General features: G+C 42.9%; 1 protein-coding gene across 1 annotated transcript in view; it reads right to left on the bottom strand.

Moving 5' to 3' along the window:
- ADRA1B (adrenoceptor alpha 1B) overlaps positions 1–13824 on the bottom strand; it is a 39094-nt gene extending 25270 nt beyond the window's left edge. Inside the window, exon 1 of the mRNA XM_036751364.1 lies at positions 12847–13824. Within this exon, the coding sequence (XP_036607259.1) occupies positions 12847–13795 (949 nt within the window). The 5' untranslated portion in view covers positions 13796–13824. The remainder of the gene's footprint in view (positions 1–12846) is intronic.
- Between the last annotated feature and the right edge of the window lie 1149 nt (positions 13825–14973).

Raw genomic sequence — 14973 nt, 5'->3', positions numbered from 1 at the left:
GGAGGGCAGGGCAATTGGGGTTAAGTGACTTGCCCAAGGTCACACAGCTAGTGTGTCATGTGTCTGATGCTGGATTTGAACTCAGGTTCTCCTGACTCCAGGGCTGGTGCTGTACTCATTGTGCCACCTAGCTGCCCCTCTAGATGCTCTTTTGACACCTCAAAGCTTAGTGTGCCCCAAACCAAGCTCATTGTATTTCTCCCCACACTCACTTCTCCTTGTGACTTCACTATTTATGTCTGTGTCACCACCATTCCCTTGCGCTCCCATGTTCTAAACTTTAGGATTTATCTGTGACTCATTTTTTCCCTCATTTCTCAAATCCAACTAGTTTCCAATGTCTCATCAATCCCGTCTCTAAAACATACTTAGTGTTCACTCCCTTTACTCTCAGTTCTACCTCCTCATCACTACTCACCTGTACTATTACATTAATTCTTTTTTAAAATAGGTTTTCTCAATTTCACTCTTTCCCCCTTCCAATCCATCTTTTGTACATCTTACAGAATGTTATTTCTTATGCATAAATCTGACTGTTTCCCTCAAGAATCTTAGGTGGTTCCCTATTGCTTTCCAAGTAAAGTTCAAATTCCCCTGTTTGACATTCAAGGTTATCCAAAATCTAGTCAACCTGATCTTTCCATTTTATATCACTGACCCCCATGCACTCAATGCTCCAGTCAAACTGAATTACTTGTCCCTGAAGAGACCTGTGCTCCCATGTCTTTGAGCCTTTGCCCACAGCATTCTTTATGCCTGAAATACCTTTTTTACTCTTTTCCCAACTTGTAAAATTTCTGCTCAGTCTTTAAAGCCCACAAAATTGCCATCTCTTTCAAGAAGCCTTCCCTGATTATCCCAGTTGGCATTCACTCTACAGATTTCACAAAATACCTCTCTGGCACATTTTTCATGTAATATTGTGTATTGTAGCAGCTATTTGTCAGCTTGAAGTTCCCTTTTGAAAAATATGACACTTAGGGGCAGCAAGGTGGTGCAGTGAGTAGAGCACTGGCCCTGGAGTCAGAAGGACCCGAGTTCAAATCCAGCCTCAGACACTTGACATACTAGCTGTATGACCTTAGGCAAGTCACTTAACCCCAATTGCCCTGCCTTCCTCCCCTCCAAAAAATAAAAATAAAAATATGGCATTTGCCCTTCTCCAATCCTGCTGTTCTCTACAATCTTTTGAAGTTTATTGATCGTGGATCACCACCTACACCTGCTAGCTCTTTCAGTACTTGAGAATGTAATGTTCATCTGTTCCTGGTGACTTGAACTCATCACTAAGATATTCTCTAACAATTTTTGCAACTCATCTTGGATACAAATTCTCTTTTTTTTGAGGGGGGAAGGCAGGGCTATTGGGGTTAAATGACTTGCCCAAGGTCACACAGCTAGTACATGTGTCAAGCTTCTGAGGTCAGATTTGAACTCAGGTCTTCCTGACACCAGGGCCTGTGCTCTACTCACTGTGCCACCTAGCTGTCCCAGATACAAATTCTCTATTAGCCATATTTGTTATGTCCTTTCCAGGCCAGAGGCTGATTTCTTTGGCAGAGAGAAACAGAAGCAATATAAGTGAGACCCTCTCTCTGCCCTTCCTTTGTCATCAATTGGGTTCATCCCATCCATCCTGAGCAGTGGTCCTATCTCTCCTATGATCCTCCACCTTGGTGTTGGTGTCTTCTCCTCCTTTTGAACCGAAAGCTCCATGAGGCAGGGACCATGTTTTATTTCCACTTCTTGTCTCCTTTCCCCAGCACAGTACTCAATAAAATGTGGAGACATGAGCTGGGGAAATTCTTTTCTGGACCTAATTCTCACAAACTGGAAGGAACTGATTGCTGGGTAGAAATGATGAGAACCTTGGGAGAACTTGACTGCTCCCTCCTAAAACTTGTGATAGAGAAGGAAAAAAAACCTGAGCTTAGTCCGACATACACCATAAATGATAGGAAAACAGATATCAAAAGGAGAATGGGCACCATCTTATGTACTACAATCCCACAAGGGGATGTTAGCCCAGAAAGGAGAGGAAGCTCACAGAAATGAAATTCTTAAGATACAAAGAGAAACAATTTCAATGTGGGGTAGGAAGAGGAGTTATCTAAAGAGACTGATGTTGACACATGGGAACTTTACCAACAGATTTACATTTTAAAAAAGAAATATGTGGAAGATGGAAGCAAAACCTGGTAATAGAGACTGAACAAAAATGGTGTCATGTCTGAGTAAAGTTAATGTCAGGGGCTCTAAATCTCAGAATGAGTTAAAACTAGTTGGGAAGGCTAATGGCAACAAAAAGCATTTTTAAAAAGTTATATTGTGGAAAAGAGGAGAATCACAGAAGGGATAGGACCACTGTTCAGGGTGGATGAGCTAATTGAGGACAAAGGGAAGGCAGAATGTTTCTCTTATTTGGCTTTCATTTTTCTCTGCCAAGGAGAACGATCTCTGACCTGGAAAAGGACAGAAAAAAATATGGCTAATAGAGAATTTGTATCCAAGATAAATAAGAAAATTATAAGAGAATATCTTATTGATGAATTCAAGTCACCAGGATCAGATGAACTACATTCTCAGGTGCTGAAAGAACTGGCAGGTGTAGGTGGTGAGCTACTATCAATGAACTTTGAAAGATTGGGGAGAACAGCAGGCTTGGAGAAGGGCAAATGTCCTTCTTTTCAGAAAGGGGAATAGAACAAAATGCGTAATTTCTAGACCAAGGAGACTGTAAACTCCTTGAGGGCAGGAATATTTTCATTTTTGCTATTATCCTTAGTGCTCAACACAGTGTCTTAAATATAGTAGGAATTTGACATGTTTGTTAAATTGAATTAAATTGACTTCGATCCCTGGAAAAATTTTTAGAGCTATTACTAAATCAATCAATCAATAACCATTTATTAAATGCCTACTATGTGCCAGGCACTATCCTAAGTGCTGGGGATTTGCTAAGCTAAAGGAGATGTGAATAACTAAAAGGAAGTAGTGATATCAGAAAGCCAGTATGGCTTCAGCAACAAGATCTAATTCCAGATCATTTTTATTCCCCCTTCTTTTTTTTCTTTTGACAGAATTACTAAACTGGTGGATTAAGGGAAAGCTGTTGGTAGGATTTACTTAGATTTTATAAAAAATTTTTTTTATAGCTTTGTTTTTTCTTTGCCTATTCTAATTCCTTCAATTTATTTTTCTTCTTTTCTTGCAAAAGCTAACATTTCTAGAACAATATTGAATAACAGTGGCGATAAGGGACATTCTTGATTTACCTAGATTTTAGCAAAGCAGTTGATAGAGTTACTTCTGTAGCCCCATGGAAAAGGAGCTATATGAGCTAGAGAGGAGGGGGCAAGTAAAGGAACAAGCATTTATTAAGTGCCTACTATGTGCCAGGCACTGTGCTAAGGACTGATTGATACCTAATTGTTTCTAGAGTAAAACAATTAGATGGATTTCAAAATGATTGAATAGATGGACCTAAAGAATATTTATGTCAACTTGAAAGGTCTATAATGGAGTGGCCTAGGTGTACACACACACACACACACACACACACACACACACACACACACACTGTTATGCTATTTAGTTGGTGTTTTTTTTTTATCAGTGCCATAGATAAAGGTATAAATGGCATGTTCATCAAATTTACAGATAACACAAAGTTGAGAAGGCCTGCCAAACACACTAGTTGACAAGAGTTATAGTTCAAAGAGATGTTAATAAACTAGAATGTTGTGTTGAATTGAATAAGGTAAAATTTAATGGAGATAAAGATAAAGTCTTAGATCCAGGTTAAAAACAAAAATTAACTTTACAAATATAAGACAGAGGAGGCATGGAGGGACAGCAGTTTGTTTCACATGATCTATGAGTTTTAAAGGGTAGCAAATGATATGACAGTCAAAGATGCTGGTAAGATTTTAGGCTACACTAATAGGGGCACAGCTTATAGGAATAAGGAGCTGGTAATCCTGCTGACCTCTGACCTAGTCAGACCACACCGGAAGGTTGTGTTTGTTCACTCTGAGGTGCCACCATTCAGGAAGGGTACTGATAAACTATAGATCATTCAGAGGAGGACATTCATGATGGGAAAGACCCTGGAGTTTATGTCATGTGAAGGTTGATTGAAAGAACTGGGGATGTTTAGGAGAAAACTCAGTGGGCTTTGGAAAGTGCACACATGATAGCGGTCTTCAAATATTGAAGGGCTGCCAACTGGAAAAGGAACTCAATTCATTCTGAATAGGGCTCGGCAACATCTCAGAAGCAGCATGAGAAGGTCCTTCCTGACCCTTGTTCATCTAGAATACTGTGGGTAGGGTATGTTGGTGACTAAGATCTGGCTTTTGTCATTGTGAGAGTGGGGAGGATATGATGGCTGGCTTTGCCATCTACTACCTTTTTGACCCTGGGTAAGTCACATAGCTTCTATGGGTCTCAGTTTCTGTATCTATAAAATGAGAGGGTAAGAGGGCCTTCAAGTTCCCTTCCAGCTCTGGATCACAGATTCAGATGATGATCTATGGTGATGATAACAATATTAGCTTTGATTTACATGTTTCTCCATATATTTGTTTATCTGCTAATTAATTTGTTAATTCATGGCGAGGAGGACTCTGCCCCTACCATGGAAGAAGATGACATTTATTGTTGACAGAAGCCTGTGGGGAGGGGGGACCTGGCAAAATCAGTGGATAGATTTGGCCATGCAGTTCAGTTCATCCTTTTTAAGGAACAGCCGCTATTTGTATAGTGCTTTAAGGTTTGCAGAAGTGCTTTGCATGTGTTATCTCCTTTAATCCTTACAACAACCCGGTGACATAGGTATTATCCCTATTTTACAGATGAGGAAATTGATGCTGAGGAAGATTAAATGACTTGTCCAGTTACCCAGCTAAAAAAGTACCTGAGGCAGGATTTGAACTCATATCTTACTGACCCCCAGTTGAACACTATTTTAAACCACCTAGCTGCATATGACCTTCATGAAGTAGATTCTCCCTAGGAACAGGAGGGGGCAAGGTATGTAAACAGTCTCTAAGTCCTGAAAATTGGCCCCCATATTATCTCTGGAAGGCATGCCTGGGGTTCTTTCTCTTCTGCTATAATATTCTTCTCTAGCTTTATGCTATGGGACTGTGTCAGAGATGAAATAATGCTCTAACAAGGTCTTTCTGGTATCTTCAGTAACTTTTCCCACTGGACCAATTCCAAGCTAGCCCACGTTATGCTAAATTCTGTGCTGCAGTAAGTTGTATTACCATGAGTTTCTGATACCACTTTTCTCCTGCCTCTTTGAGTAATATTTATCGAGTTTCTCTCTAGCACATGTGAATCCTTGATTAAATGAGCTTTCCCTTTTGGTGGGTAGAGATTAACTGTGATATTACTACATGCGTAAACTACTGGGATATCATAAAATTGAAAGATATGATTCTTGGAAAAGACTACTTCCATGGGGGGATGCAGTAGATCAACAGAGGAGGGGCTATGGTAGGGTTGTCTTGGAGTAGCTCAGAGGGTGCTGAGCTAAGAAGAGTATAGTGCCAATCATGTCAGACTTAGGAGCTTTATCTAAGCTTTATCTTTATCTAAACCTTTGTACCTTGCAGGATACCCCGCACCATGGGTACATAGTAAATGAGACTGCGAGACTGGAGCTAAGAAGTCGGGTCATGGAAAGAACAGCAGGAAGAAACAGTGGTTGGAGGATCAGAGGAGTTATCATACCAATAGGCTGAATTTGCATGCCTTAGTCTCTATGTTCTCTGAGCATTTCTTATGTAGGCACACCTTCCCATTTGTCTGTACCTACCCCAATCCTTTCTATCAATTCCGAGGCTAGACCAAATGAGACTAAACCTGAAAATAATGATTCATTACCTAGAGAATATAATGATAGTGACTGGTACCAGCGTCAAATGTTCATTGGACCCAGTGGATGTCAGTCTTTTCTCTTTGCAAATGGGTCTGATGAGGTGTAGTTTATATACTAGAAAGAATGCCAGAGAGAAAGCATGGTACAATGGAAAGAACTCTAGATTTGGAGGCAGAAAATCTGGGTTTGAATCTTGGCTCTGACTCTTAGTACCTATGAGACTTTGAGGAAGTCATAGGTAGTAAAGGCCTCAGTTTCCTCATTTGTAAAATGAGGTGGTTAAATTAGATAACTTCTGAGGTCCCTTTTCTCTCTATCCTTATGATCCTACGAACACTTTGGACAATGGATTCTGGGTTCAACAATTGACCCTGTTTCCAGTCTCAGAGAGGTATTTCCTTACAAAGACATTCAGGGATAGGATTCCCTCCTCCTCTTCCTTCTTCCCTGGCTTGACCAAGTGACTGTTCCATTAAATGCTAGTCAGGAAGATTTTTAATGCTCAGCAGCAGCATCTGCCAAGCCTTTTAAAGACATTGGTTCTTGCTTAAAGACTGTTTTTTCCTTCTCACAAACCTTTGTTTTCAGGCATTCCTTCATTTCCCATGCAGACTGGCATGTGGGATCTTTGACTGGGAAGGATTTCAGTTCTATACAGGTAATTAACTAGATGCAATCTGCTCACAGGCTCTCTGGGCAGTGTAACAAATTACAAATTTCTTTTCCCAGTTCTTTACTGGATACGCTTATCCAAGTCTCCCAGCATTTCCTTGGCTGCACATTGTACCTATTCAACTTGTGTTGTGGCTACAAACCATTCCTAGTGTCTTGACCTAAGTGCCAAGCCAAAAGCATTCATAGAACTGCCAATAAGTATTAACATTGCCTTGAAGGAGAATGTGGACCCATGTTGTTCATTTAGGTGTGAGTTTCTAGGATGTGCCCTTGTGGCACATTTATGTGTGGTTGGTAGTGAGTGCAGAGAACTGGTTTGAGGAATCCTAAGACTCAGCCAAAGGGCAGATGGGATTCCCATAGATGGATTCCCATGCCAGCAACCCTGCTTCCAGCTGGCCCCCTGTAACCATCATCCCCTGGAACAACTCTTATGGAAATGTGACCTGGCAACTGCCTTTGCAGGTACTGCAGCTCTGTGCTCCTCCACAGCCACAGTTATTGGAGAATCAGAAAAGAATGCTTAGGCCACTGAAGTCCTTGACATTCATTGTCAAATGATCCAGCATCAGAAATGGGCATGATTTTATGAATAGAAATAATACCAATGAAATTGAATTACCATGCTTTTTCTCTATACCCTTAAGAATGGGGTTTTTACATATGACTTGCAGGTGAAACCTCTTAATGTGTTGTCTCCCTCTATTAGAATGTGAGCCCCCCTGAGAGCAGGGACTGTCTCCCTTTTCTATTTGTATCTTTTCCACCCCCACCCTGCAACCTGCCTTGGCATAGTGCTTTGCATGTAATAAACCCTTAATAAATGCTTATTCATTCACTCCTTCATGGTACACTAGACCTTTTCAGTCCTTCTCCCTTTAGTAGGAAGACCAGGGTTCTGAAATAAGAATGCGATCTATTTTGTAATAGGAAAATTCAGGATTGACCAGAATCTTTGGCTATTATAGAAATGATTGGGTCAGAGGGCAAAAGAGGCAGAAATCTTATTGTGGGGCATCTCCCTCCTCCTTGAATAAGTCCTTGATTGACACCCTTTCATGCTTACCCCTATTCTGAGGCCCTCCCCTCCCCCCCACATGAGCCATTCCTACCCCTATAAATTAAACCATTCTGTGGGTTAGAAAACCACAGGCTGGAGGGCTAAGTAGGGTCTTGTCAGCATAGGGAATTTTTTTTCCTTTCACATATCCTAGAGGTGGAAATTCATAAACCCTTTATTTGAATGAGAGGGTTAGAAAAATTAGTGGTTCGGGATCCCTATTTGGTTCCAAAGCTATAGGAAACACAATCGTTCCTTTGAAATTGACCTTCATTTATTCAGGAGAGGAAGGCAGTTAGTTATTTAATGGCTTCCTGATGCCTTTCAGCATTTTAAAAGAAGAGTGAGGCAAGATTCCAGTGTTTTCTAAACAACTCACTAAGCCCAGCTACCAGTTGGCTGCTTGGTTACTTCCTAATGCTCCCCACTGCAGTGTGCATCACTTAATAGCACAACCATTTCTCCAGGCACTGACCAAGCATTCACAGTAGTGGGGAGGATCAGGGCCTTAATTATAATGCTGAACAGCTCATGATTCTCTTAGACATCTCGCCAACAACCCATCGAGTATAAATTCCCCTATATTATATTCGGATTATTTCCTCTCTCTCTGGCTCTGTGTTCCAGGGCCTCAATAAAGAGATCCTTGTTTCCTTGTGTCTTTTTCTTGTTCTGGAGTTTGCTCCCCTCCCTGATCTGACTTTGTTTGGGGCCACACTGAAGAGTATTGAGGAGAAAGGAAGTGGGGTGTGTGTGTGTTACAGGTGGAGCACAGTAGGAGAAGAGAAATGGAGCCCTGTCTTCAGGCTGGCTCCTGCTCCTTAAAATAAAAACAAGGGAGAGAGAGAAAACAATCGGGGTCCTAAGCAGAACCCTACTGTGGGGTATGTTGTTTTCCCTTTTCCCCTGGGGAACCCCTCTCCTGTCTCTCACAGAAATAACAAACACAAATATGGAAATCTTGTTGCACCCAGGCACCTGTGAGTCTGTCTTGAATTTGGAAGTAACTTCCACCTGCTTGCCCAGAAAACTACCATTTTGCCAAATGTTACATTCCCTTATTCTTTTCTCTTTTGTAATGACAGCATATGATGAAAATCCTGTGAGGCCTGAGAGACAGCATGGTATGATAGGTAGAGGCCTGGCCTCAGAGAAGAAAAGAGCTAGATTCAAATCTTGGTGGCTATGTGACCCTGGATGAGTCACTTGATTTCTCAGTGTGCCAGGTAAGCATCTAAGACTACAGATTACAGAGAAGATATTGATCTGTAGTCGTACAGGAAGTTTCTTCACTGGGAGCTCCCCACAATGAAATCACAGGTCTTGTTAAAAAAGAAATCTAAAGCAGTTTATGATTTATACTCCCCACTCAGGATTCTATGAGCTTAATATTCTAAGTCCAGCTGTCACTTTTTGCTTGACTGTCATTGGACCCAGCAGAAATTTAAAACCAGAATTTCCCTTTCCTGGAAAAAAAAGTGACTTTATGCTCCTGTCACCTCCTAAGTGTGCATCCACCACCCCGCCCCTTAACTGTTCCCTCTGTATTAGTTACCCCTGGTAAGAACTAGCTGCTAGTTGCTAGCATTTCTAAGCAAGAAGGATATGACCATTCAGTTCTGGAGCAGGACAATACCAATACTATATATACCAATACAATACATAGCAATGCAATACCTCACAGAAACCTCACATTTATCGCACTTGAAATCTCATAAAGTATTTCCTCATAATAGCTCTGTGAAATAGGTATAGCAAGTATCTTTCCATTTTACAAGTGAGGAAACTGAGGCTCAGAATGGTTCCCTGACATGAAGTCACCCACTTTATGACTCATAGGCTTCAGAGCCAGATAGGACCTTAGAGGTCATTTGGATGAACCCCCTCCTTTTACAAATAAGAAAAATGAGCTGCAGAGATGCAAACGGGATCATTCAAGACCTTTGGGTAATAAGTAGCAGAACTGGTAAGTGGAAGAGCCAGGATTTGAACCCAGGTCTTCTGACACCTGAGCTCTTTTCACAAGGCCATACTGTCAAGAGGTCCTAATGCAACCACAATATGGGTGATCAGGAAGCTTCCAGTGACTGGAAAAAAGGATAAGAAAGGGATAAAGAGAATTACCTCAGGGTGTTAAGTACATCTCACTTTCCATCGTGCATATGCAAAGGGCCTGGGGTATTAGGGCAACAAACCCTGGGAAAGGCATCCAAGGGAGGGAGGAAAAGAGGGAGGGAGGACAGTTTTTGACAGGGTATGTATGTGTGTGTGGGGATTGTCTTATGCCAGAGATCAGCTGGGCAACTTTTGTGCTTTTTGTTCACTTAGAATTAAAAGATCTTGGGGACCCCACCCCCAGTAGATGATAGGTGAGCAAACTGAGACATACAGGGGCTAAGTGAAATCACCTGCTTAGTTGGGGCAGCGGCAAGACTAGAACCTCTGTCCCAAGACTCCCAGGCCAGTGCTCTTTTCATTCTACCCCTCAGGTTAGCAATGGTTACTGGTAGGCTTCTTCATCCTACCATTGCAGAGCCCCTTGATTTCAAAAGGCCAGTTTCCTTTGTTGACACTCCTGCCCTAGCTCTCTCTGTTCCAGGGCATCCTGGCCCCAGATAACGTTCAAGGTATTTATCATATCATGAAAGGAATAACAAAGCAAGAAGAGGAGGAAAGACAAGAGCTGCAACAAGGAAGCATGAGTTAGGAAAGGGTGGAGATAGGGTGGAAGGAGGAGGGTGAGTGGCAAGGTAGGGGATAGCCTAGGGAAGTATGGGACTGGCAGGTATACCAAGAGAGGAACCTGGGTTTGGGCTATAGCAATTTTTATGTTCATATCAGTATTCCTGAAATTCTGTGTTAAACTCAGTAAGGGCTCTCTGTATCACTTATAGGCTTAGGGTCATAGAACTGGATGATGAAAAAGACCTCAGAGATCAATCTAGTCCAGCCTCTTTCACTTTACAGATGGATTAGCTGAGGTCAAGTGACTCATGAAATGTTACATGTTAACAATTTCAGGGCTATAATTCAAACCCTGATCCTTTGTTTCCAACTTTAGAGTTCTTTTCACTATATCATGTTGCACAGTTAAATCTCAAGTACCCAGAATGCTTGGAAAATGGTGTTCTGGGTAATGATATTTTCTGGTTAACTGATGGTAACTTGACAAATGCTTTTGGATTCAACCCTTACTATTGAAAATTTTCCTTAAAAGTATTAATCAATTGTCCTTTGTTAATAAGTATTGCCAGGTAGTGAACATCACCTTTTCTGATGAGGATCTTGTATGATGGCCTCAGGTTCATCATTTTGTGTTTGAATTCTCATTGAACAGTACTAGAAGGCTATGATGGTTGCAGCATATAAAACGTGGAAAGGACCTTGGAGATTTTCTAGCCTAGGCATCTTTAACCTTTTTTTGTGTCATGGACCCTTTTGGCAGTTGGATGAAACAAACATAGGAGAACCTGATTAGAATAATGTTTAAAAATGCATAAAATAAAACACAAAGGAAACTAATTCCATTGAAATGCAGTTATCAAGACATTAAAAAAAAAACACCAAAATTAACAGACCCCAGGTTAAGAAACCTGATATGGTCCAACTCTAATTTTATAGATAGAGAAACTTGCCAGAGAGAAGTGAATTGCTTCAAATCACATAGCTAGTTTGTGGCATAAATAGTTTGCTTATAATGCACTGAGAATACCCTGGAAGATACACACACACACACACACACACACACACACATATGTATACACACATATACTAAATACCTGATAGCAACTTGCTTTCTTGTCAGCTTATTTTTCTTAAATGCAAAATGCAGTAACATGCTCTTATCTACCAAATATAGTTGGGTTGTGGTTAATTGCAGCTTCACTCTATTTAATGTCTTCTATGGTTCATGACATACAGAGCCCCTACCTCTGCTTATGGGAATAGCAGAGCCCAGTGAAATGCACATTTGCTTCCTGTCATGGTATGTGGCTTCCTCTAGGGCTATGAGACAGGATACTCAGAATATGCACAATGGTTTCAGATGCCATGTGGAAAGTATGTCACAACTCTCTTGATACAGGATTACTTCTTCACTGGGGTTGGGCTTCCAGGGAACATATACCTTACAGGAAACATAAGATGTCTTTGGACCCATTCAATTTGTGGAAGTGACAGTCAAAAGGAAACCTAGACAATATTTTAGTCAGGTAAATATCTCACCTCAGTATAGACCCATTGATGTTGCTACCTGTATAGGAGCTGAAAGCAAGGCAAAAGTTTGAGCTAATTCTGGGGAATTCCATAAATTGTCAGAGGCAGGAAAAATTTCTGGGTGAAAACTGAGAACATGTGAACCTCCAGACTTTAGTCATCTTCCTTCCCTTTCATATTTCAGTCATTAGATAAATGAAAGACTTTTGGATGAAAGCAGTTGTAAAATGCCTTATGAACTGATAACAAAATGCCCTCCCCTCGCCCCTCCCCACTCCCCATCAATGCAGAAGGGCCAAACCAGCAATGGTTTGTAAAGCCTGAAAAGCTCTATGGGAACCCAGCTCTGAGCAGGAGCTTTTGAATGAAAGCTGCATTTTTACCCCCTGCAAGATCTGCCTCTCCACTCTTTCCCAACTGCCTTTTCTGCAGTCACCAACAAACTATTTTGTATGCAGCATTAGTGACGCTGCCCTAGCCACCACATCATTACTACCAAAATGATGCCTGTGTGATGTTTGAGCTGACTGTCCTTTTTAATTATTAAACAGAGAATGCCAAGTGAATCATTCACTGTACTTGATTTTCCTGTCTATTTCAAGTGGCAAGGAACTAGTGTGTTTAACTAACACCTGCACTGGTTCCTAGCAAGCTATCCGTCTGCAAAGCCTTTGCATAGGAAACCAAACCAGACCAAAAAAGGAACATACTGCATTAAATAGTTTATAACATTATCATGATTGCCCCTACCACCATCAGATCATAGTATCAAAGATTTAGAACTCTAGGAGACCTCATGGGTTATGTAGACCAAATCCTTAATTCTACAGATGAGTAAACTGAGACCCAGAGGAGCTAAGTGACTTGTCCAAGGTCACAGAAGTAAAGTAGCAGAGCTGGGATTTGAACCCAGGCCTTCTGTATCCAAATCCAAATCTGGTTCTCATTTCACTGTACCATGGCCACCTCAAAATTTCCCCAATTTCCCTTCTAGTCCCCAACTTACCAAGCGGTAGAATAATGAAGAATGGAAGCCAGCATAAAATAAACATGCCGACCACAATGCCCAAGGTCTTGGCTGCCTTCTTTTCCCTGGAGAACTTAAAAAGTTTGACAGCTATTGAGTTTCTAGGGTTGTGGCCCTTGGCCTTGGTGCTACTGAGGGCATCCTCATGAAAGTTCTTGGAGTGGATCCGCAGGGTCAGCTCCTTGGAGTTTGACATCTCCTTCATGACTCCTGCCTCCAGGTTCTTGGTGGTCCTTTTGGCCACGATGTAGACTCGGCAATACATCACGAGGATAACAGCAAGCGGGATATAAAAGGAGCCCAAGGAGGAGAAGAGGGCGTAAAAGGGCTCTTCAGTGACACCACACTCCTTCTCATCCTTAGGCGCAGGCTCCTTCCACCCAAGGAGAGGGCCAATGGAGATCACCATGGATAACACCCACACACTGAGTAGGGCCAGGATGGCCTTTTTCCTGGTGACCAGTGTTGGATACTGAAGAGAGTAGCGAACTCCGATGTATCTATCGATAGAGATGGCACAGAGACTCAGGATGGATGCTGTGCAGCACAGCACGTCCACTGCAGCCCAGATGTCACAAAATATCCTTCCCAACACCCAGTAGCCGAGCACTTCAAGGGCAGCAGAGAAAGGCAGGACTGTGAAACTCAGCAGCAGGTCTGCAATGGCGAGGTTAACTATGAAGTAGTTGGTGGGTGTCCGCAGGTGACGGTTGCATGCCACAGAGAGGATCACCAGGATGTTGCCCACGATGGCAAAGAGGATGAAGGCACCCAGCACAATGCCCACAGAAATGGCCCTCCTGATATCCAGCTCAGAGGGAGTGGAATTGCTGGACGTCTGATTGGGACCAGTGAGGTTTCCACCACTCGGTTCTTCCCAATAGGCAGGTGCTGATATATTGTGGCTCACGTCCAGATGGGGATTCATTTTAAAGCCCACCCTCCATAGCCGGGGGGTAATTAGGCTTCAGGGGCAGCTCACGAAGTCCCTCAGCTCTCCTGAAACTTTCCCTCCACCTCAGCCGTCACTACTGGGCAGGAGCCACTCGCCTCCCGGGCAGGCATTTCCCAGAGCAGACGGGCAGCGAGCGAGTCCCTCCTTGCTTGTTCAGAATCTTCGGAAGCCTGTCAAAAGGAGGAGAGAGGGAAGAGGTAGCTTCAAGTTTAATTGTCCACGTCAGGCAAGCCAGGATCTGTGGCTGGGGAGGGGGCAGTGACGGGGAAAGGGACTGGAGCTGGCGCAGGGGAGGGGCGCTCCGTGTTCTCTCCCCCCTGCCCTCTGCGGGTCTGCAGGGAGCGGCGGCGGTGGCGGCGGCGCCTGGCTCCGTGGAGCTGCGAGGAGGGTCTGCAGGCAGCCTTCAATGAGCTGCTGGGCTGGCTCTGCATGGCAGTGACATCAAGGAGGGGAGAGCCGTCCTGTCCTCACACAGCGAGGCACTAGAGGGCAATGCAGTTTCAGCTAAGGCGCTTCCCCAGCCCTGACAGCAGAAACCACAGCCACGCACACCAACGGGGCTTAATTAAAACATTTGTCACTGGGGAAAGCGGCCTGGAAACCACTCTACCCTTTTCCCACCCCTCCCACCCTTCCCAGGTGATGGAGGAGAACTTGGGGATAGATAGGGAGAGAGCTTGCTCGGGGGACACCATTTCCAGTCTAGGGGAATGTAATCCCAAGAGAACCAAAGCCCAGGTGAGGGAGCGCTTACCTTGTTGGGGAGGGAGGAAGGCGGCAGGTAAGAGCTTTGCGTAGGAAGCGCTTGGATGGTGATAGTAGAAATTTAGACCATCTGGGTATGGGGGTAAGTAAAACCTCCCTGACCACCTAAAATAAGACGAAAAACCACAGTTAGGCAAGTAGAGAGACACCAGACACTAATACTCAGAACTAGAGCCCCTCTAATCTCATCGCTTTGTCTGGGATTGACTCCTCCATAGCCTGATCCAATGCCTTTTTTTTTTTAATCTTGGTAAGGGCCAGAGTTGATAATGACACCAAGCTTCTCCCTAAAACAAAGGCCCATCTTTAAAAAAAAAAAATCAGTGTTCTGCTATATCTCCTTGACCATGAAACACAGTTGTCTCTGAAGAATTAAAGGGGTTTAC

The sequence above is a fragment of the Trichosurus vulpecula genome, chromosome 3 (genome assembly GCF_011100635.1).
Source record: "Trichosurus vulpecula isolate mTriVul1 chromosome 3, mTriVul1.pri, whole genome shotgun sequence".
Classification (NCBI taxonomy): domain Eukaryota; kingdom Metazoa; phylum Chordata; class Mammalia; order Diprotodontia; family Phalangeridae; genus Trichosurus; species Trichosurus vulpecula.
This window is presented reverse-complemented; position numbering and strand designations above follow the sequence as displayed.